The sequence below is a fragment of the Schistocerca nitens genome, chromosome 5 (assembly GCF_023898315.1).
Source record: "Schistocerca nitens isolate TAMUIC-IGC-003100 chromosome 5, iqSchNite1.1, whole genome shotgun sequence".
Taxonomy (NCBI): domain Eukaryota; kingdom Metazoa; phylum Arthropoda; class Insecta; order Orthoptera; family Acrididae; genus Schistocerca; species Schistocerca nitens.
The window spans coordinates 321,116,285-321,140,322 of NC_064618.1; the positions used below are offsets into that span (position 1 = coordinate 321,116,285).

At 46.6% G+C, this 24,038-nt stretch overlaps 1 protein-coding gene across 1 annotated transcript in view; it reads right to left on the bottom strand.

The window, feature by feature from the left end:
• The window catches only part of LOC126259865 (uncharacterized), an 89,826-nt gene that overhangs the window by 46,508 nt on the left and 19,280 nt on the right, over positions 1 to 24,038 (bottom strand). Inside the window, exon 3 of the mRNA XM_049956924.1 lies at positions 22,079 to 22,371. Within this exon, the coding sequence (XP_049812881.1) occupies positions 22,079 to 22,371 (293 nt within the window). The remainder of the gene's footprint in view (positions 1 to 22,078; positions 22,372 to 24,038) is intronic.

Sequence of the window (24,038 nt, forward strand, 5' to 3'; positions counted from 1 at the left end):
CGCGCCGAGCCACCATCGCCACCACTGAACCAGCTGCTTCTCCCGGTGCCTCCGCTACGCCACAGGGATCTGCCACCCGCCACCTCCCTCTCCTCCTCGTCCCTCTCCCCTCCTCCCAGCCTCCAGTCTCCAAAAAACCCCAAAAGCGCGTCCTTACCGACTCTGCTTCCGCCACTTCCCACAAAAAATCAACACCACCTCCCCCTCCCCCTGCCGTCACCATGGACACCACCCCTCCTCCTGCCACCCATACCTTGGCCCCCACCCTCCACACCTTTGTCCTGTCAACTCCCGATCCTAAGTTCCTCGACGCTCGTACCCTCACCAAGGAAATACGAAAGTACTTACCTGGTGCTCCCATTTCCCAACTCATTCCCCGCAGGGACTCAGTCCTTATCAAGTCCCCGTCCCCATCCTTTCACACAGACCTCCTGCGAAAACTCCCACGAGTTATATTTGGCCCCCACGCCTCTCTGACCCCCTTCCTTTCCGCTTCCACTCCTCGTCAGCCCCAGCCTCCCCGTCGCCCCCCCCCCCCACCTACACCGCTGTGATCACCAAGCTCAGCCCGGTGATCACAGAGGATGAAGTGTTGGTAGAACTGAACTCCCACCCGGACTTGGAAATCCGCTCTGCCCGCCGTATCCACAATGCCTCTGGTCCCACCTACCTCACGCGGGTATTCTCTGAATCCGCCCCATCCAAAGAACATCTCCTCACCCAGGGTGCCCTGATATACCACCGTCGCCACCCTGTTGAATCCTCCAAATCCCCTCCCCAATCCTACCGTTGACAGCGGTGCCTGATGTACAATGACCACCTGACTCCCAACTGCAAAAACCCCCCCACCTGTCCCCATTGCAAGGCCTCCCAATTTCTTAAGAACTGCCCCAACCTCGCTGCTCCTCCTTCCTGTAATACCTGCAATGGCCCCCATCCCACATACTCCCACAAATGTAAAGCTAAACCCCCTCCAGCCACCCCTGAACTTACGGTCCCAGTTCGTCCCGTCGATCCCCCTGTCCATCCCAACAATTCCCTCTGTCCGCCCCCCACGGCCGAGGACATCATCCGGTTCATTACTGTTGTCCTCCAAAACATTCACCCTTTTCCGCGCCCCCACACCTTCCAACAAATATCCCTTGCTGCTCGCTCTGTTTTCCACCTGAACGCCTTCACCACTTACTCCCACAACCAAGCCCACTTCACCTTCACCCGCCTCGACACCCTAGTTTAAGTCTCTTCCCTTCCCTCTCTTCCCCCCCTCCTTCCCGTCATGGCGCGGCACGAGTCTCGCATCCTCTTCCAGAACATTCGCTCCTTTCGCTCCAACAAATACCTCCTCATGCACACCCTCTCCCACCACCAGGTCGACACCTTCCTCTTGAACGAAACCTTTCTCCAGCCCCACCATTCTATCCGCACCTCCCCCTATATCCTCCACCGCACTGACGCTCCTGGTCCTCGTGTGCAGGGTGGAGTCGCGATTGGCCACCTTAAGCATATCCCTGTACGGCCACAACCTATCCTCAATGACCCCACTGAACACCTTATCCTTAGCGTCTTCTTCCCCTCCCTCACCATTACCTGTGCCACCATCTATGTCCGCTCCACTGCTCCTCTTCCTTATGACTTCATCTCACACATTGACCACACTTTCCCCACCTATGTGATTGCCGCCAACCTCAACATCCATAGCCGCACTCCTGCTGCCCTTCGGCGGTGGCATCAGTTCCTCTCCACACTTCAAGGTGACCTTGTTCCTCTTCCCCAGCATACCCGACCTGAAAGTAACACCACCCCCGATGTTGTCATTGCCTCCGCCAACCTCCTTGGGCGTATCACTGTCGCCGTCCTTGACCCCACAGGTAGCGATCACCTCCCTGTCCTTCTCACCATCACATCTGCAAACCGCCCCCCTCCGACTCCGCACCCTGCACCCCCTCCCAAGGTCGTCCATGACTATCGCCGTGCCAACTGGGATGCCTACCGGGACTCCATCTCCGCCCAGGTCGAAAGCCACCCTCTTACCTATCGCCATCCTGACGACATCAACCACGCCTCGTCCTTCCTTCAGCAGGTAATTACTGACGCCGTGGAGGCCCATGTTCCTACTGAAACCATCCACCCACACCGTCCCACTCTCCCTCCGCGGGCTGTCCTCCTCCTCCGTGAATCCCGCCGCCTCTATCGCTCCTTCCTGGGCACTCGTGACAGGGTTACACTTCAACGCCACCGGCAAATACAGCGACACGTACGGAACCTTATTACAGCAACGAAACGCCGAGACTGGCGCCAGACCTGCACACGACTCAACGCCACCCTCCCTATCAACTCCTCCAAGTACTGGTCCGCCTTCCATCGCCTTACTGGTTCCCTTTCTGCTCCCCACTACCCCCTTCTCCATAACGATCGCCCCCTTCCTGACAACCTCAGTAAGGCCAACCACTTCGCTTCCCACCTTTCCGAGGTCTTCTCCATCCCCGATGATCCCCACTTTGATTATTCTCTTTTCCCCACGGTCATGGAACGTGCCGATACCTCGGTCGCTCCTCTTGCTCCTAGTCTCCAGTACTTGGGGCAGTTGCCCCCCTCCGACATAAACACTCCCATCACAGCACAAGACATTAAACTTATCCTCCGGTCCAAACGCAACACAGCCCCTGGTCACGACTGTGTCACCTACCGTCACCTTCGCGAAAGCCCCTATTCCTTCCTGTCCTCGCCCATCTCTATAATGTCGTCCTCTCTACTGGCTTCTACCCTGACCTGTGGAAGACCTCCCGCGTCCTCTTATTCCTCAAACCCAACAAACCCCCTTCTGCCGCCTCTTCCTATCGTCCCATCTGCCTCACCTCCGTCTTCAGTAAGGTCTTTGAATCCATCCTCTCCCGCCGTATCCATCAGCACCTTGCTCAACACCACCTCCTCCCCCTTACCCAGTGTGGCTTCCGACCCTCCTTCTCTGCTGACGACCAACTCCTCAACCTTGTTCACCTTCTGTCCCTCCAGCTCAACTCCCGTCGCTCCGCCATTTTTGTTTCCCTTGACCTCCAAAATGCCTACGACCGTGTATGGCATCCCGGTCTCCTCTTTAAACTCCAAACCTACGCCCTGCCTATCAATTTTGTCCGTCTGGTCGCTTCCTTCCTCTCGCACCGTCCTTCCTATGTCACCCTCCACAGCACCAACTCCCGTATCTTTTATCCCACAGCTGGCGTCCCCCAGGGTTCTGTCCTCTCCCCTCTCCTTTATCTCTTGTATACAGCTGATATGCCCAAGCCACCCCCACCAGTCCACCTTCTCCAGTATGCTGATGACACCGCCTTCCTGGCTCTCTATCCTACCCTTCAACGGTCTCAACGTACCCTCCAAGCCCACCTTAACCAGTTCACCACTTGGTGTAACCAGTGGTTCCTCCGTCTCAACCCCTCCAAAACCCAGGCAATCATCATAGGCCGCACCACTCGCTCCTTCCGCCTCCATGATTTCTACCTCACCCTTTATGGTCGTCCTATCCAACTCATCCCCACCCTGAAATACCTTGGCCTCACCCTTGACCGCCACCTCACCTGGACCCCTCATCTCCTGACCATCCAGCAGAAAGCCCATTCCCGCCTCCGCCTTCTGAAACTCCTGTCTGGCCGGACATGGGGCTTGCATCCTTCTACCATCCTCCACACCTACAAATCTCTCATCCGTCCTATCCTCTGTTATGCCAGCGTTGCCTGGATCTCTGCCCCCACCCGCTTTTACAAGGCCCTCCAAATCCTTGAACGCCATGCGCTCCGCCTTGCCTTCCGTATCCGCCTTCCTTCCCCCACACGGCTCCTGTATGAACTGATCCCCTTCCCCCACCTCCTCCTGTTTCTCCAACATCTCCACATCCTTTGCATTGTTCGCAGGCTTGATCCCACCCACCCTCTGGTTTCCTCCTTCCTCTCCACCCCCCGCCCGTTGCCGCGCCTCTATCGCTGTATCCCTCCCTCTCTCCACCTCCACACCCTCCATCTCCTTCATCAGGGCAATTTCCAACGCCTCCCCCTCCCGGATGACGAACTTCGCCGTGACATCTACCCTTCCTTCCAACTATAGCCTGGCCTTGTTCCCCCCCCCCCTCCCCAGGGCCCCCTTTTCCTCTTTCCTCCTTCTCCCAGAGCGGATTTTCCTCCGTCCCCCCCTCCCCTGAGACCCTGCACCCCATACTTGCCTCTCTCCTTCCCACATCCCTCCCTACCTGGCCCTCTTCCGCGCGCCCCCCGCTCACCTCCCCCATCTCTTCCCCTCCCTCCCTTCTCCAGTCTCCCTCATCTCCTAGCGCCTGGCAGATCCTCTGTGTTGCTCTTCATCAGTGTGCCACATCAGTGTTGTTTAGTGCTGTTTCTCGTGTGCGTCAAGAGGTGTGTTTTAATTGTGTCCTGCCTTGAGGTTCGCCGCCAGTGTTACGTTATGTGCTATGCCGTCCATCGCTACCTTTATGCTCCAGTCTTACTGTGCCTTGTGTTCTTTTAACCGTCGCAGTGTGTGGCTTTTTATGTGTGCTACTTTTAAACAGTTTTTCTCTCCATTTTACAGTCACCCCGTTTTTTTTTGTCTATTGCCTTCCGTGATGTTCCCCTTTTTTATATCTATGTTCACCTTATTCTCTCCTTTGCTGTTTTTAAATGTCTTCTATTGTTTTGTTCTATGTCTTTCGGCTGAAGAGCAGCGCCTATGCTGCTGCCAGCCCGCCCCGATGGGGAATTGAAATACAATAAAGGAAAAATAAAAACAGCCTCGGCCGGACAGTAGAAGACGCACACTAGCAGAGGCACCAGTAGAGAGGACTCGAAGAGCAGTGATTAACGACATATGAGCGAGTGTGAATGACTCGCGTTGACATTCTGTTTAGTGAAGGACATTGATTATTTGCATGTCGCCCACCGCTTATGGCACCATTGTAAACCAAAGTTAAGTATTGTTAATCTACTTTATTGTAATAAAAACGTTAATGTGAGTTGCTTGAATTGTTGTATAGCTACCTGAGAAAGCAGCATACTTTAGGCCCCCTATAAGAGACGAGTGGGCACGACCCCACAATATCATATTTTTTAGCAGACCGAGAACAAGTAAAAGATGAAGATCATGGTGAAAGGCTCTTCATATGCCACATATTTATGTAGTCAGTTCTAAGCGACGCTTGAGGTAGTGTAAAGACAGTGGACAGTGGGTGGCTGGAAACGAGCGATTTTGAGTGATGAATCACTCTATACCCTGTAGCAATTGGATGGAAGTGTTTGGGTTCGGCGAATACAAAGAGAACATTACCTGGCATCATATGTACTGCCAACCGTGAAGTAGTGAGGAGATTGTATCACAGTCTGAGGGAGTTTTTCCTGGTTAGTGTTTCGTCCTCTTACCGCGCTTAAGAAAACGCTAAATGCGAGGAAATGTTCATTATTTTACATCACTGTGTACTGCGTGCAGTAGAAGAACAGTTCGGACACAATCATTGTGTCAACACGACAGTGGAGCCTGCTGAAAAGCAGCATCTGTCAGGCAATAATTTCAGGACTATAACATTCCTGAAATGTACAATTTTGGTAAACATTTTTGGAATACAGTGATCAATAGATTATTATATTTTGACTATAGTTCAGTCTTGATCACACCATTTATGTTTCAATGACATAGGTAACCGGTTTCGGTTATTTTTACATAACCGTCATCAGACCCATGGCTCCCTTAGGATGGTAGGCGGAGCTCCCCTCAGCTGCTACGAAGTCAACTGATGACTTCGTAGCAGCTGAGGGGAGCTCCGCCTACCATCCTAAGGGAGCCATGGGTCTGATGATGGTTATGTAAAACTAACCGAAACCGGGTACCTATGTCATTGAAACATAAATTGTGTGATCAAGACTGAACTACAGTAAAAAAAAAAAAAATTCCTGAAATGATCTAGCCTGCCCAGAGTCCCCACTTGAATCCACCAGAGCACCTTTGGGACGAGGCAGAACGTCAGCTTCGCTCCGGATTCCAGCTTTCTATATCACATCGGCTCAAAAAGAAGAATGGGCTACATTTTCCTATAGTTTTTACTTGTTTTCCCTTCCATTCTGCTGATTCGCTGTCTCTAATGAATATGTTATGTTAGCTCATCCGAACCCTCATACACTATGTGATCGAAAGTATCCGGACACTTGGTAGTGCACATTAATAGGAGGTACGTGCGCTCTTGACCCTTATAAAGGCTTGAATTCTGCTGGGGATACTTTCATTGAGGTGTCTCTGTCTCTATAGGAATGGCACACAATTCTTTCTTTTGAGCCGCAATCAGATAAGGCAGTGATGTAGGACACTGGGGTCTGGAGCGAAGACGACTCTCTAATTCATCCCAGAGGCTTTCTATTGGATTCATATAGGGACTCTGGGCGGGCACAGACCATTTCACGAATTTTTTGTCCACAAACTATTTCTCACAGATGCTGCTTTATGACAAGCTATATTGTCATGCTGATAAAAACAATTATTGTTTCCGAACTGTTCGTCTGCTGTATACAGTACGCAATGTTCTAAAATGTGTTCATATCCTTCCGTATTTAACAGTTTCTTAAGCACAATAAGGAGACCACTGTAACACCACACGTCACTGTTGGCACCACACGCGATGGCAGGTAACTTTCCCAGCTAATCGTCAAACCGAAAACCTTCCATCGGATTTTTACAGAGTATATCTTCATCCATCACCCCAAATCACCCACTTCCAGTCATCCACTGTGGTGTCGCTCTTTATAACGCCTCGAGCATCGCGTAGCATTGATTACAGAAATTAGTAGTTTATGAAGAGTTCTCGACCAATGTACCACATTCTTTTTAAGTCCCTACGCATAGTCATTGTACTAGATAAACTGCTACTAGCTCTACGTAATTCACTAGAGATTTCTTCCGCTGATTTTGTGCGACTTTTATAACCATACTATGCTCGCCCTGTTTGTCTGTTTTTAAGGGGGCACTGGATTTTGTAAGAGATGGGCCCTAAAAACGGAATGGAAAAATATTTGTTTTCTTGCTGTTCGGTATTCTAGGAACCGAGAGTAGTAACTTTGTTGTTAGTCTTCTGCTTGAAGAAAAGAAATATTATATAGGACAAACAGGGCGAGCTTTTTCAGTCAGATATAAAGAGCATCTATTGGGGAAAAAAGGCACTAACATTCATAATTCTTCTTTCGCTGATCATTTGCTGATCACAGACAACAAACCTAAGGAAGTTAATGAAATTAATATTCTGCACACACAGGAAAAAGGTCGTAGATTTGATGTTCTTGAGGAAATGGAAATATTCAAACACTTCTCTCTCAATGATAACCTTATTCTTAATGAAAAGTTACAGTTACGTAACAAGATTTGTTTCATTGGCTTCAAACCTTTACTGAAGGATCCTTAAAAGATATTTCTCATCTATTTCGATTTTTCCTCGTGTTTTTCTGAAATGTTGTTTTCCTCCCCATACTCTTATTGCAGTTTAATCACTTACTGTATTTTACTGTAACAAATCACTAAAAATTTTTTTCATAATTTCTGACTGCTTTTAGATTATAATATGTCTTCATACTATAAAATGTTTAAAAGTTGTAGACACATCTGCTATACAATCTGCTGTAACCTTTCTATCACGTAAAGCAGATGTTACCAATTTTCATCACTAGGTGGCGTGACACCTCATGTCCACATCGTAGTACAGCCAGCGCACGCGCCACCCAGTCTGATGCCACCTGTTTCAGTGTACACAAGCAGCCCTTAGCGGCAATCTTTCATTTTTAACTAGAAATGACAGTAAAACTTTTACGCTGGATGTTTTATTATGTGACGTGGCCTTTTTGGTGTTAAAATTGAATGACGAGAGCTGCAATGCTCAACGTTTTACGTATGTAAGTACATTTTTATATACGAATATTAATTATTGCTGTCCTGTATTTTTCTTCTTAATGACTAACTTTGTAACCCCCTTATTTAGGTAATATAAATTCTGATGGAGACTCCCTTAGTTTAGGAGTCGAAACCATGGTCAATTCGACTATAAAATGCATTGCAACCAGTGGGCTGTCTTTACTACAAAAAATATTTTCACGGTTGCTGCACACAGTTATGTTTAAAGTTGTATGGTGAAGAAACTCAATATATCTAAGACCACCCACTCTTACGTAGCACAGTACAGTTTAACCGCTTCAGGGAAACTTTTACAACTTGCGTTTTTATGTTTGCAAGAGACTGCGAATGAATTCGGTCTTCGGGTTGCCGCCACTGTCAAAAAATTAGAAGACGATTACGAAAATGTTGTCGTTAATTGTTCCATGTCAGGGAAACCAGCAAAAGTGCTTTATGCAACATTCTTGGAAACAACGTTGAAGCAATACGTCGCAGACAATAAATTTCTTCTGTTGGTGGATTCTTGGAGCGGCCAGACAGATTCAACACTGTATGATGAGACATTTACGAATGAGCTAGGCGAGGCAATGTGTACCATGAAGGTCATTCCACCAAAATGTACACCTCTGGTTCAACCGTGTGACGTATATTTCTATCGCCAAGTCAAAATTCTAATTAAAAGACTCTAAAGTGCCCCTGAATTGCTTCGACAACAGCGAGAAATATCATCCAGAGAAGATGCAATTAAAATAGATTCGTTCGTGCAGCATCAATTCATTGCTCCTGTGTTCACCCCTATGACCCAGTACGCTTGGTTTGCATCCAAACTGATAGTGGACAAACTGTCGTTTCAAGACTTGATGAAGTGTCCTTTCCAATGACGCATGTTTCGGCAAAATGTAACTGCTCAAACAATGCCTTCATAAAATGTGCATGGTGGGAAAAACAAACCGGGTGATCAAAAAGTCAGTATAAATTTGAAAACTTAATAGACCACGGAATAATGTAGATAGAGAGGTAAAAATTGACACACATGCTTGGAATGACATGGGGTTTTATTAGAACAAAAAAAAGTATTGCTAGCCGCGTGAAAGATCTCTTGTGCGTGTCGTTTGGTGATGATCGTGTGCTCAGCCGCCACTTTCGTCATGCTTGGCCTCCCAGGTCCCCAGACCTCAGTCCGTGCGATTATTGGCTTTGGGGTTACCTGAAGTCGCAAGTGTATCGTAATCGACCGACATCTCTAGGGACGCTGAAAGACAACATCCGACGCCAATGCCTCACCATAACTCCGGACAAGCTTTACAGTGCTGTGCACAACATTATTACTCGACAACAGCTATTGTTGAGGAATGATGGTGGACATATTGAGCGTTTCCTGTAAAGAACATCATCTTTGCTTTGTCTTACTTTGTTATGCTAATTATTACTATTCTGATCAGATGAAGCGCCATCTGTCGGACATTTTTTGAACGTTTGTATATTTTTTGTTTAATAAAACCTCATGCCATTCCAAGCATGTGTGTCAATTTATACCTCTCTATCTACATTATTCAGTGATTTATTCAGTTTTCAAATTTATACTGACTTTTTGATCACCCGGTATATGTTTCAGATCTTTCTATGATAAGTGTCACCATAAAAATTGCAAACCTTCTACTGTGAAAATAAATAAAAAGTAGCGCATGTAATCACAAGAATCCTTGGAAACTTTATTTTCATTAACACTTTCGCTAATTATATAAATATACCGCTTGAATGTGTTTAATTTCTACGGTAAATAGTTGAACAATCGGAAGAAACGAAGTAAAATAAAAATGGGAAAAACAGAAAAAAATCTGGAAGCATCTGGGATTGTATCGTAAGCAGTGTGCTTTACCATTACGCTACGCCGTTAACGACTAACAGAGCACTAAATAAGGTGTATAGTGCTATTGGAAAAACTTTCGAGAACATTTTCTCCTTCCCTAAGGGTCACTCAGGCGAAATATTTAAGGCACGTGATATGGAGACCCACCTCCTTATACACACGCAATTTGGGTGAAATCGGCGTGTCCCGATTGGCTACCTCCCCTTGTAAGAGCCGGACGTGCTACGCATCTGGGGGTAGTAGTGGGTTGTTAGCCACGTTCAGGGATAAGTATGTATGTAGCGACGTTCAAAAACGATCAAGATGAGAAATATAGTGGATTAGGACAGCACGCAAAAGTGTATTTTGTGAACTGTGAACAGACTGTCGAGTGTCATGATCGCGACTTACGAATTTTATAGTGAAGTGTTGTAGCATCAGTTATTAACGGCCACCCTTACGTAAAAGCCCCTCATATTGTATTTTATGTGTTTAGTGAATATATTTAAGAAAAATAAACTGCTTGTTCAAATTATAAATCAACGTGAGTGACTCAATATTTTAAATTTCTCCGCAATACCTGCCTGCAATGTTTTGTTATATTTTATTTCAGTTTAAAAATTGAGTTTATGGCAGGTGTGAGCTGGCACCCTATGACAAAAAACGTAGCCAAACATTGAGACCAGTCACATCTCTGGGCCACTCGATTGAGCTGAGTGTTGAGTATAACAAATATATATATTCAAACATATATATTTTCGTACCATAGCACGTGGGGGCTCTAGCCAAACTATTCAAATTTCAATGTGTAGTGCCCAGTACCGTCGTAATCGACTCATTGATTATGGGTTTCGGAGGAATAAGTAGTGCAGGGTATAATCTCCTTTAAAAATGTACATTACTAGCTGAGAAACAGTGCGTTGTCAAGGTCAGAATATATGGCGTGGGAGAAGGCATGAGCACCATTATGGATACGGGATGCAGACAGACTTATACCTCATTAAGGATGTTATGAATGCAGTTATCCTGTTAATAAGGTGGCTTGGTCGCGGTGCGTGGCAGTAGGTGCGTGCGGAGGGCAAAAATCTGCGAAATATGGAGCAATAAATAATCTTCAGTAAGATAAGTGATATATGACTTACAAACTTGACCGTATATGTGATAACGTTATTACTGTTCCAGCCACGATGCAGTATAATGGTGATAGTCCTCAATGTGTTTCATCCGTACTGTGGCAGGTGGAAGTAGGTGATTTTGATTTGCAGATATCTCTATACAATGCGCGACGTGGACACATATTTCTCTTATAAAATATTCTGTGACTGCTGAACTTAACTGTATTAGTGAATATATTTGCTTGTACAAACTAACACTCGTCTCACAACACTTCCTGCAATCGTGAGGTCATTTTACGCCACACGCAGTATCACAAGGCCCACCGCAGTATCGATAATCGATGCGGCAGGTGCCATACTTATTTTGGCATGTTTAACTGTATGCCGTTTCAAGGCAACAGGGTACTGAAAAAGTATCGCAAACGCGCCACCCGTATCATTAAATTAACAACACGTAAATGAGCTAAGCCTTAAAAAAAGATAATCTGATAACCGAGACTCAAGACAAACATCAGATGAACAGGCTCTGCTCTCAGGCGAAAAGTAACGCAGTGACCTGCGTTAATGGGCAAATTATTATTAAGCTACATTGTTATCAATACTGGAAGTGATGAACACCTTGAATACAAAATGTACATGGAAATTGAATTTGATAAAAAAAAAAACTTAAGTGTCTGGACCACAGTGAGAAATATGGTAACATGCTCCGACTTGTCTTTAACAGAATGGGTGTAGGCTAGGGCCACGTGACTCATGGAGGGGGATGGATTGGGCCATGGGCCACGAAGCGAAGCAGTGCCTCGGAAAGGCCCCACTAATTCTGAGGCGCATTCCCGACCCTAAGCTCCCCCACAAGTCACACCTGATGTTTACCAAGGAAGGTCTTGAACTCCCTAAGAATGCTGTTAGAAGACTGAAACTGACAAGAATGACAATGCAGTGAAGGATTTTACGATGCTGCCTTTCGAGATTGCTCTTCTGTCCCCATAATTTACTCTGGAGGTGACTAAAATGCATACATCGAGGATTTACTGAGTGATGAAGTTGGTTCTGGCCATTGATGAAGAGGAACCTCAGGCTGTAGAAGAATAAGAAGAAGAAGAAGAAGAAGAAGAAAAAGACGAAGAAGAAGAAGATGTGGATGCAGATCTGTCATCAGCTGAGGATGACAAATGGTTCAAATGGCTCTGAGCACTATGGGACTTAACATCTGTGGTCATCAGTCCCCTAGAACTACTTAAACCTAACTAACTTAAGGACATCACACACATCCACGCCCGAGGCTGGATTCGAACCTGCGACCGTAGCGGTCACGCGGTTCCAGACTGAAGCGTCTAGAACCGCACGGCCATAGAGGCCGGCCTGAGGATGACAGTGGAGATGCCTTTCGAATGGAGCACGTTGTTAAATTTGTTTCCATGTGCTATTGTTGAAGACTGAATATCATTCCTCATTCTAAGGATGCTGTAGTTGATGACTGTAATCCGGTGTCATCTTATTTAGCCGGCCGCGGTGGCAAAGCGGTTCTAGGCGCTACAGTCCGGAACCGCGCGACTGCTACGGTCGCATGTTCCAATCCTGCCTCGGGCATGGATGTGTGTGATGTCCTTAGGTTAGTTAGGTTTAAGTAGTTCTAAGTTCTAGGGGACTGATGGCCACAGATATTAAGTCCCATAGTGCTCAGAGCCATTTGAACCATTTGAGCCAATTCATCTTATTTATGTCATCTGATTATAAGCTAATCATTTTTGTTATTTTTATTTTATTATTGTGTAATCGGAAATAAACCTACAGTTTTGTTAAAAACAATCATAATTGATAATGTCGTTGTTCATGGAGTCGAAGGTTGTAGGTTCTCATCTTGCTATATGCCAATATATATTTTTCTTCATCTTAGTATTGTTAACACAGTCTGGGACTTTCTTGTGAATATGTGTTCTGCAATATTCGATGTTATTTAACATTTCTGTCTGTTTAGAGAACGAAAGATGAAATAAATATTTCGCTGTTTATTTCCGAATATGTCGCAATTTCCGAGTGTGTGGTTAGGAGGGAACCTAAGAGGGCAGCTTAAATTGCTGCGAGCGAAACGGGGAGCAATAACGTTCATGTTCTTCCCAGTCACAAATATTTTGCGGGTAACAAGCATCTCGCATGACCTGCAAACCTTCCTATTGTTATATATCTGCTCCTAACGATATGACTATGTGAGTTGTTATCCTCCGAGAGAGTACCACAGCGAACGATAACGAAAGTCGATAGCATGTCTTGCGGTCGTCGATATTGCGCGTGACGTCAAAATGACGTCATGTTTGCAGGAGGTTGTGTGAAATGAGTGTTACTCGCTTATCCTGTTCCATCCAGACTGCCGTTGACATTACGTTACACAGACATATTTAACCACTGGTAACACCATGGGCCAATGATAGTTTAGTAATATAACAGTCTAATAAACAGTCACGACACTCGGGGGTGGTGTGAACTTGTTAACGTTCGACAGCTGGAGCGACACTAGCGCTCCAAGCGGTGAGAAAACAGATGGTCACATGCGTCGTAAGAATAATGTTTGCTTTAAATTTTTTGTCTACTTAATTAACGGAATAGTTGTTACAGTTTTGCGTTACATGCGTTAGTAAGTTTCCAAGAGACATGAATTATCGTGAAATATATATAAAAACAGCCGAATCACGCTGTTTCAATGACACAAACAACTCATTCGGCCGCAAGGGGTGGCCGTGCGGTCTGGGGCGTCTTGCACGGTTCGCGCAGCTTGCCCCGAGAAGACAGGAGACAGTCCCCGCTGTACCGACGAAGCAGACGAGACAGATCTTCTATACGTCACGCATCGCGCCGCGACGCAACAGAAGAGGGATTCAAGCAGCCACCGCCGAAAAAGCAGGCCCGCGCGAAAACCCTTACAGTTGTCGCGAGAGAAGTGGACGTGAGCAACCACTACCAGCCCCTGCAGGGGGAGGGGGCGTCACTGGAAGCAGCTGGCCGTTCACTCGAAGAGCAACAGAGTCAGAGGGACGCGCAACAGCGTGCTGTTAACGCATCACAGCAGCAACAGGACGGCGCACCACCATCGCCGGGCCAGACTGAAGAAGGTCGTGCACCACCGCCAGCTACGACTCCACGAATCCCACCGATAGTACTGATGTATAAGGAATCTTACACTGACTTCCGAAATTGGCTGCATGCAACGTGTACGCAGCCGTTCACCGTGCGCCAAGCTGGAAACGGCGACACACTGAAATTGCAACTCAACTCCACTGGCGACTACGTGAAAGTTCACGACGAGCTCGGGAGGAGGGGCGTCCCGATGTACACGTTTCAAGCTGTGCGACCTCCGACCTTGAAGACGCTAATCCGACGCACCCCGCCGTCGCTGCCAAATGAATTGAAACTCGCCCTCGAAGACGCCGGGTTTGCAGCATCGGTAGTTGACCACCACCGCATGCCGGGCACTAATGAGAAGACGGACGACAGAGTCGTCATACTCCCCGAGACGCCGGCTCACAGAAGAATATTTGAGCTGACCAGATTGTACGATTTGGACATTAAAGTTGAGAAGCTTCGGAAGTCGAGGGGGCCGGTTCAATGTTTCCGGTGCCAGGGTTTCCGCCAGGTTGCCCGCCTCTACACCATGCCTTGGCTATGCGTCAAGTGCGGCGGGAACCACGACAGCCGAAAGTGCACCAGGGGCCGTGACCAACCTGCCACCTGTGGCCTCTGCGGCGTTAGCCATCCTGCTAACTTCCGTTCCTGTGCCCCGCACAAAGAAGAAAGCCGACGCCAGCGAGGCCTTCCCCCGGCTCCGCCGAAGCCTACACGGAACCAACGGCGCTGGCAACAACTGCCACCACCACCACCCTCGACGACTGCTGAAGCACAGGCGTGGCCCACGCTGATGAAGAGGAGAGCCGCTCGACTTCGCTCACGGCAGACTGCTACAGAAGCCATGCAGCAGACTCAGCCGCCTTCGACCACGTCGACTGCCCCACCCAGACCAGCAGCACCGCCGCCCTCAAGCCAGTCGACTCCTCCAGCACCACAACCTTCGCAAACTGAACTGAAGGACTTATTTACGTTATTGACGACCATCGCGTCGTCACTGGCAGAGGTCACCAGGACTCTGGCCCAACTTCCAGCTACCATCGTCGCCACTGTTGACGGGTCGATTAGCAGAGCCATCCAGGCAATCAGAGAAGTCATCGTACATCATGCCTAGAGACCTTCATCTGGAAGACCTTCGCATCCTCGAGTATAATGCCGACAACTTTACTCATGATGTGGCCGAACTCCAGCAATTTCTTATCGATCATAATATCGCCGTCTGTCTCGTAAACGAAACGTTCTTAAAGCCAGGGATCAGAAGCAACATAGCCAACTACTGTTGCTACCGCACAGACAGACTTTCATGGAGGTGGCACTGCAATATATATACGTCGCTCCATCCGACATTATGAAGTACAGGCGCCCACCACGGGGACCATAGAAGCAACGGCAATCGTCGTGGAAACCAGGACTGGCCCAGTGACGTTTGTTGCGGTGTACCGCAGCTCCCGTCGCCTACTCGACCTTGAAGACGCCAGAACACTGTTAAGGATTCCAGGAAAGTTCCTTATAGCAGGTGACCTGAACAGCAAGCACGCTGCCTGGAACTCGCTGAATACGAACATGAACGGGCGCCTTCTCCTGCAGGCCGTAGAAGAAGCTCAGGTACACGTCTGTGGCCCCGAAGAGCCTATTTGCTACCCGTCTAATGGCACACCGGACATCATAGATGTGGCAATTACAAAGGGCATTCCACAATATATGACGGCGGAAGTGATACACGGGATGAATTCCAACCACTTGCCGGTCTTATTCCAGCTACAGGTTGCTCCGGAACTTGCTAAAGGACGCCTCAACCTGAAGAACACCAACTGGGATCGATTTCGTGACTGTGTCGCATTCTCCATCGACGTCATACACGACAATGCCGAAATCAACGAGACCTCTGTCGAACAGCTAACCTAATCCATCACAGACGCACTGAACCTGGCCACACCGCCTTCGAAGCCACCTCATCTACCAACACCGGGCCTGCCTCAGCACATCTTGGACTCCATAAAAACCAGAAATAGACTTTGTCGTGAGTGCCGTCTCACGCGCGCTGCGGAACTTAAACGGCGCATCAACCAACTACGGAGAGACATAAGGGCGGCCATTATCGAACATAGCAATCAATAGTGGGCTGCGAAGCTCCGATCGTTTACGCCCGACCCTATGAACTTCAACTCGATCAGGTCCCGCCTTTGACGATGGGCAACCGCACAGCATATAGATCGGAAGATAAAGCAAACATGCTGGCGAACGTTTTTGAAGCGAATTTCCGACCGCTGGATGACGGATTAGACCCCCAGCGGGTTGCAGAAATCGAAGACGAAGTTGCAGACGTCCTCCGCGAAGAAGATGGCGCAGATGACGACCCCATCCCTCCCGTAACACCTGCTGAAGTTGAAGGCGGCATCCGGGCATTGCCTACCAACAAAGCACCCGGCTGTGATGACATCATGGGAAGGACGTTACGGCAACTCCCGTGGACCGCCATAGTACGATTGGCGGCTATCTTCAATTGGATTTTTACCACGGCAACGTACCCAGAGGCATGGAAGCACTCCATCGTGGTGGCTGTCTCGAAACCTGGGAAGAACTGGCAACTACCCACCAGCTATAGACCAATCAGCTTGCTGTCACACATAAGCAAACTCTTTGAAAGGCTCCTGCTGAAGCGGCTCCACACCGTCCTGGACCCCTGCGAATCCTGCTTCCGGAGCAATTTGGCTTCCGATCGGGACACTCCACAACACAGCAAATTCTTCGGGCGACAGAATACATCACAACGGCCTTCAACTACGGAGAGTTCTGTGGTGCTGTTCTTCTCGACGTGACGAAGGCATTTGATAGCGTGTGGCACCAGGGCCTCGTTTGGAAGCTCCACGCATTAGGAGTCTCCAGGGCATAAGTCAAACTCGTTGCTGCCTACCTCAGACAACGCACCTTCGCAGTCAGAGTCGGTGATGCGCCTTCCACGGCACGACCTATCCGTGCAGGAGTTCCACGGGGTTCGGTGCTTGGGCCGGTCCTTTACTCCGTCTTCACCTCGGACCTCCCATCACCACCACGCGTAGAAAACGCCATTTACGCTGATGACACAATGCTTTACACCAGGGAAAAATGGCTCGAAGTACTTGTCCCACGCCTGCAGAGTGCCTGCTATGCCCTAGAAGACTGGACGGCGAAGTGGCATATCCGGTTTAATCCGCAGAAAACGCAAACTATCATCTTCACCAAGAGGCGACCTGGTCCTCGCCGGCTTCGTCATCTTCGGAACCTTCGGCTCTATGGAACCGAACTGCAGTGGAAGGACTCCGTTAAATACCTCGGAGTGACTATGGACAAACAGCTCACATGGAAGCTCCACGTCGACGACATCCGCGCCAAAGTGTCTCAAAGGATAGGGGCACTTTACCCCTTCATAAACGAAGGTTCGGACCTCTCGATAGCAAACGGTCTACTGATATTCAGAATGTACATCCGCCCCATTTTTGACTATGCCTGCGAGGTATGGGGCAACACGGCAAAGACACATCTTCAGCGCCTTCAGTCGCTACAAAATAAGGTACTTCGTCGTGTTTTCCACGTTCCCCCGCAGTTCCCGCTCCGGTACATCCATGAAGCTGCAGATGAACTGGAAGTGCCACAACGACATCAACAGATAGCACGAAGATTCTACACCAGGACTGGAACTTCCGCCAGTCCCGTGATACGAAGCCTTGGAGCGCCGCATCAGCCAAGAGAACGCTATGCGCGACCCGTTGCCATGCTGGAACGGTAATGTAAATAATCCGAAATAAGACGGCATCTGCACCAAAGACAGGAGATAATTCGTGCCCGCCCACCCCCAAGACACACAAGCAAATAAAGATGTTACACACAACCCCACCCCCCAGAGGGAAGTAGGAAATGCTCCTGAGTAAACCCTACACAACCCAGCTGCCGCAGATCAGCCTGCAGCAAAGCGAAAGTAGCGGCTTGCCCCATCGGAAGTTCGAGTCCTCTCTCGGGATAGTTTGGTTAGATTAAGTAGTGCGTAAACCTAGGGACCGATGACCTAAGCAGTTTGGCCCCATAGTGCTTACCATAAATTTCCAAAAACAACTCATCCATGAAGAAATACTTTTGAATATGTCTATAATTATAGATTATTTGAGCGAAAGCAAGAGAATATAAACAATATGCATGCATGAGAAACATACATTTTTGTTGCTATTATCATAGGCACGTTCCTTGACATTTTAAAAAAAATTGTAGTGTCCCGTGATTCGCCCTTTCTTACACTTCACTCAACTTTCTAATACACGATTATTTTTGTAAATGTAATTAATTTTCTTCAAAAGCGAATGTGTTGAACATTCTTTGCGTTTGTGCATCAGATTTAGCAACGATTGTGGAACTTCTCTCTCCTGTGTTTGGATACAGTATTATTGCTTTTGACGATTTATCATCACGTCTTTGTGGTTTTCCCTTGAGCTACAGTTGTGGTGACTTATTTAATACGTTAAATAACGTAGTTATTGCTTTCCACATAGGTTTGTCAGGTCTTCTGGTGTTTACTAGCAATTTTTTTCTTAATAAAAGAAAAAGACGTGATTCAGTAAACGTCTGTACATTACAAGAGAATCGTAAACTCTCCTGTAATTCATTGTTTCCTGTCTCCCAGGTGCCTTAGGAAACTTAATAATCATAAATGTGGTGTAATTTTTTAATCGCTGTCGATTTTTACGCCACTGTGTACCCTTCCTCTTGTAAAAACTATGTTACAAATCACTGTAAACGTTAATATTCGACCCCACATATTGTATTCAGAAATGTCGCTTGCTGGCCGCTTGGGTCGCTGCTATCACTGGGGGTAACAAAAACGAGACGCAGTGTCGCGACTTATGTTAGACTATGGTAATACTGACTTAACATAACAGTATTTAAATGGAACTGGATAGGAATGGAAACTGCTTTATTTCATTTGGCATTAGCGAAGTGATTGACGAAAACGCACTAAATTATGAGAAGGCTTATACTTACGGAGAATAAGCGAAATGTGTATCCGAAATCACTGTAGTGTACCGTTAGATTATCCAGTTGTTAGTTAAGAGCATTTTTATCTCTGATTCTATCTGGATTTCTTTCTTTGTGTCTCTGTTGATCATCGATAAAGTGTGATTGAAGAAACCGTGCTGAGAGATTGAAAACTGATCTATTTGATCTTACACATCCTTATTAAAGTCTGAATGACGAAACCGTTCAACCATCGTATTACGTCGGAAGAATGAAACAGTAAACACATTTTCACATGTGCGGTAAAGTTCGTAAGTCACAGAGTATATAGTTGCTTCTAAGAGTCTATATTGCTTCATAATTTACCTTTTTTGCTTGCCACACTCACCCACTGTCACGCACCGTGACCAAATTCCCCTACTAACAGCATAAGGTCAATGATTTTATACCACCACAACCACGAGTAGGTGGCAGAGGGCGGTCACAGAGAAAAGTCTGCCAGTAAGTACAAACACAGAAGCCTTCAGCATTTAGACACAGTCTGCAAGTTTTAGTTCTAGCAGACGTTCTAAGTAACTAAAATAATCAGTTCCAATCTGCACATTGTCAGGCCCCTAAAATAATCAGTTCCAATCTGCACATTGTCAGGCCCGAGGTAATCTTACCTCTTTGTAATCACCCGCCCTTTGAAGAAATCGATATCAGTTTAAAAGTAATTTTTGTGACTAATTTACCAAAATCATTTGAATCAAGAAAACGCGTTTCTTGTAATTGGAATTCATGACTGACCCATAGTGTAATGATGATTTGGCATGAGACACAGCTGGAACAGAACACAGGCACTCTCTGTTTTGATTCTGTATTATTTTTGGAATTCAGGTTGTGGTGGTAGACATCTGTAGCGTACACCAAGGCCTAGGTTAGGTTGAAAAGTGATTTTAGTTGGGAGTTGCTGATGCCAACGAATTTGATAATGAAAACAAGTATGACTTACGTTAAGACACCTATTTTACGAATGTTACATTCCGATGAGATATTTATGTCCTCCAGATTGGTGGTTGGATCAGAACTGACGGTTGTCATCGGTAGCTTCAGTATTACCCATGATTGTTACCTGGTCCAGCTCTCCTTACTCGCGTTTCCCATGGTCCTCTCGAATCACTCCCGGCGGTTGTTAGAATGGTAAGACACCCTCTTCTCTCTTATTAGTACTTTGGAATTTTTGTATATAGGCGAATTACACTAAGGTGACAAATCATTGGATAGCCATATGCACATACGCAGATGGCGGTAGTATCACATAATCACATACACAAGGTATAAAAGGACAATGCACTGGTGAAACTGTCATTTGTATTCAGGTGATCCATGTGAAAAGGTTTCCGACGTTATTATGGCCGCACGACGCGAATTAACAAACTATGAACTCGGAATGGTAGTTGGAGCTAGACGCATGGGACATTCCACTCCGGAAATCGTTAGGGAATTCAATATTCCGAGATCCGCAGTGTCAACAGTGTTCCGAGAACACAAAATTTCAGGCATTACCTCTCACCACGAATATAGTAGTGGCCGACAGCCTTCACATAATGACCGAGAGAAGAGGTGTTTACGTTGTTCTCGTTCCTAACAGACAAGCAACACTGCATGAAGTAACCGCAGAAGGCAATGTGAGACGTACGACAAACGTATCCGTTAAGACACTGAGTGACGTTAATGAGCTATGGCAGCAGACGACTGACGCAAGTGGCTGTGCAAAGAGCACGACATCGGCTACAGCGCCTCTCTTGGGCTCAAGACCATTTCTGTTGGACTCTAGACGACTGGAAGACCGTGTCTGGTCTGATGAGACCCAATGTCAGTTGCTAAGTGCAGATGGTATGGACCGAGTGTGACGCAGTCCCCACGAAGCCATGATCCAGGTTGCCCACAAGGCATTGTGCAAGCTGGTAGCGGCTTCATAATGGTGTGTGGCCTGTGTTTACATGGAATGGACTGAGTCCTCTTCACTGGGCATTTTTGGCTACTTGGACAACCTGGACTTCATGTTCCAAAACAACGATGGAATTTTTATAGATGACAATGCGCCATGTCACCGGGCTGCAAGTGATGGCGATTGGTTTTAAAAACATTCTGAACAGTTCGAGCAAATAGTTTGGTCGCCCAGGTCGCCCTTCATGAATCCTATCGAACATTTAAGGGATATAATCGAGAGGTCAGTTTGTGTACAAAATCCTGCACCGGCCACACTTTCGGAATAATGGACGGCTATAGACACAGCATAGACGAATATTTCTGCATGGGACTTCCAACGAGTTACTGAGTCCATGCTACATTAAGTTGCTGCACAACGCGGTGCTAGGAGGTATGCCATGACTTTTGTCACCTCTATGTTATTGTTATTGTTAAACGTATCTAAATATTATTCACTTAAGGCAGTGTCATTTCCATGATCGTCTGGCAATACTGCAATGGGTGTATGATACAGAACGGTGTGGCGGAGCAGTTCTAGGCACATAATTCTGGAACCGCGCGACCACTACGGTCACAGGTTCGAATCCTGCCTCGGGCATGGATGTGTGTGATGTCCTTAGGTTAGTTAGGTTTAAGTAGTTCTAAGTTCTATGAGACTGATGACCTCAGATGTCAAGTCCCATAGTGATCAGAGCCATTTGAATCATTTGAAGATGCAACGAAGAAGAAGAAATGAATGTTAAACATTGCTAGATAATAATGTTCCTGGCAGATTAAAACTGTGTGCCGGACCGAAACTCGAACTCGGCAACTTTGCCTTTCGCGGGCAAGTGATCTACCAACTGAGCTACCCAAGCACGACTCACGTCCGTCCTCACAGCTTTACTTCCGCCAGTACCTCGTCTCCTACCTTCCAAACTTAACAGAAGCTCTCCTGCGAACCTTGCAGGACTAGCACTCCTGAAAGAAAGGGTATTGCGGAGAGATGACTTAGCCACAGCCTGAGGGATGTTTCCAGAATGAGATTTTCACTCCGCTGCACAGTGAAAATCTCGTTCTGAATTGCTAGATAAATTTATAATCCAAGAGTCTGGGAAGGAACCACATACCGTAGTAACAGATACTGGCAACTTACGTGCAATCTGCCGTGAGAGGGTTGTAGGCTGCATCAGTACGACGGCACGATCCAGTTATAGGCTGCTGTCCGATCGCAGTACAGAGATGATATTTCTGGCAGTCATACGGGTCAGGGAAAGGTGCGACGGAGTGACATGTGAAGGTTGGCTCCTGACATACGCAACATGTTGACTCACTCGCCGGTAGGCACGTTGCTCGGTCTGCGCTGCATAACATACCGTTCGCCACGTCACACTGCATGATCGTTGCATTGTTGTATCCGATTTCTTGGTTGCCAAGACACACCATCACCTGTTAAAGAAAACAATATACAGTAAATTATTTTTAATGGAGCTCTGAAGACAATCTTTATTCTTTAAGGGAACAGATGCTGTTAACGCATAGTTGAGTTAGGGCATATCCCGATTTGATTTCATAAAAAATATATTGAAGTGACAAAAGTCACGGGTTACCTGGTAACGCCGTGTCGAATTTTCTTTTGCGAGGCGTAGTGCAGCAACTCGAAGTGTGTAATATTAGTATCTGTTTCAATAACTTAAATAAACTTACATTCGATAATGTAACCATGCAGGCTCATATGAGCCACACAATTTGTGTAAAAATTTCTGAGATCGTCGCTGAGCAGCGACCACCTGATATTTCAAAGAATATCTTACGCACCACGGCGCAGAATACGAAATTTTCATAAATTGTACCGATAGCGATATTTTCAGTTTCTTATTTTTTTGACAGCTGAAGAATTGTAATCCTCTCCTGTTACCACAGTCCTCGTATATTTTTTAAAGACGGCGGACGCGAAGGTGACGCGGTCCGCAATCACTAATTAGTTATTATAAAATATTACTATTGTTCAGTGCCGCCGACAGGGTAGCTCAGCGTGTTCGGTCAGAGGATTTAACTGCCCCCTGTAATACAAACCTGAGTTAGTCGATTAACAACGAACTTAAACGGATGTCTTACGACGTCCGCCCAGAACAGATGCAACGGAGAAATGGCCGGCACGGTAGCTCAGCGTGTTCGGTCAGAGGGTTAGCTACCGTCTGTAATAAAAAAAACTGAGTTAATGGATCAACGACGAACTGAAACGGGTGTCTTGCGACGTCCGCCCCGAGCAGATGCAACGAACAAAAAGCGAACAAAATGAGATTAAAAAACAAAAAAAAGTACTATGTAAGAATTTGTGTGCATCTAAGATGAAATATCGAAGATGTTAAAGGACTTTATTTAAAGAAACAGCCAGCAAGATAAAAAATTGAAATTGTATGGAGCCTATTGTTAGCAACACTGATTAAGGTAATTAAATTGGTTATTGTGCTCTCAAATGCTATAGTGACTGCTTATTACTTAAAGTATTTCCATGCTATCCACCTCCTATTAATGGCAACAGAAATAACGGTGTTTTTATAGTTTTCATACAGCTACCCGGAACCGACTGCATGTCGGCAAACGTCGTAGTTAAGGTAGAAGACGCATTGCTATGTACCTTGTTTGTGATTTAAATCCAATTTGTTTTAACTTGTGGTGTAGTATAGCAAAGAAAATTTCCAGCTCTGTCTGGTCCCTTAGGTTTCTCTGTTCGTAGTTGCTACGTCTCATATCCGGTCGTGATCGAACATGATCGCGACACAAATAAATTAAGTGGCAATGCGAACTCTGTTCTTAATCTTGAGAACGCTACGCCTTCTGCAAACGATTTCAGGTGACATATAAACTATCACATACAGTACTTAAGTTTTTGAAAAGTCTTTGCTCTTCCAGCCAAGAAGCGGTGTAAAACTCACAACAGATTTCTGAATCTTCACAAGAGAATAATAATGTAATCAAAATATAAATATTTTTTTAAACGCCACAAGTGGCATCGACGCACAAGTCGGTGCAAGTCCCGTGCCCCTGCAGGAGTCCATAATCGTGAAACTGCTACGGCTGCATGCTTTCTTGCACTATCTGACCTTTCTATT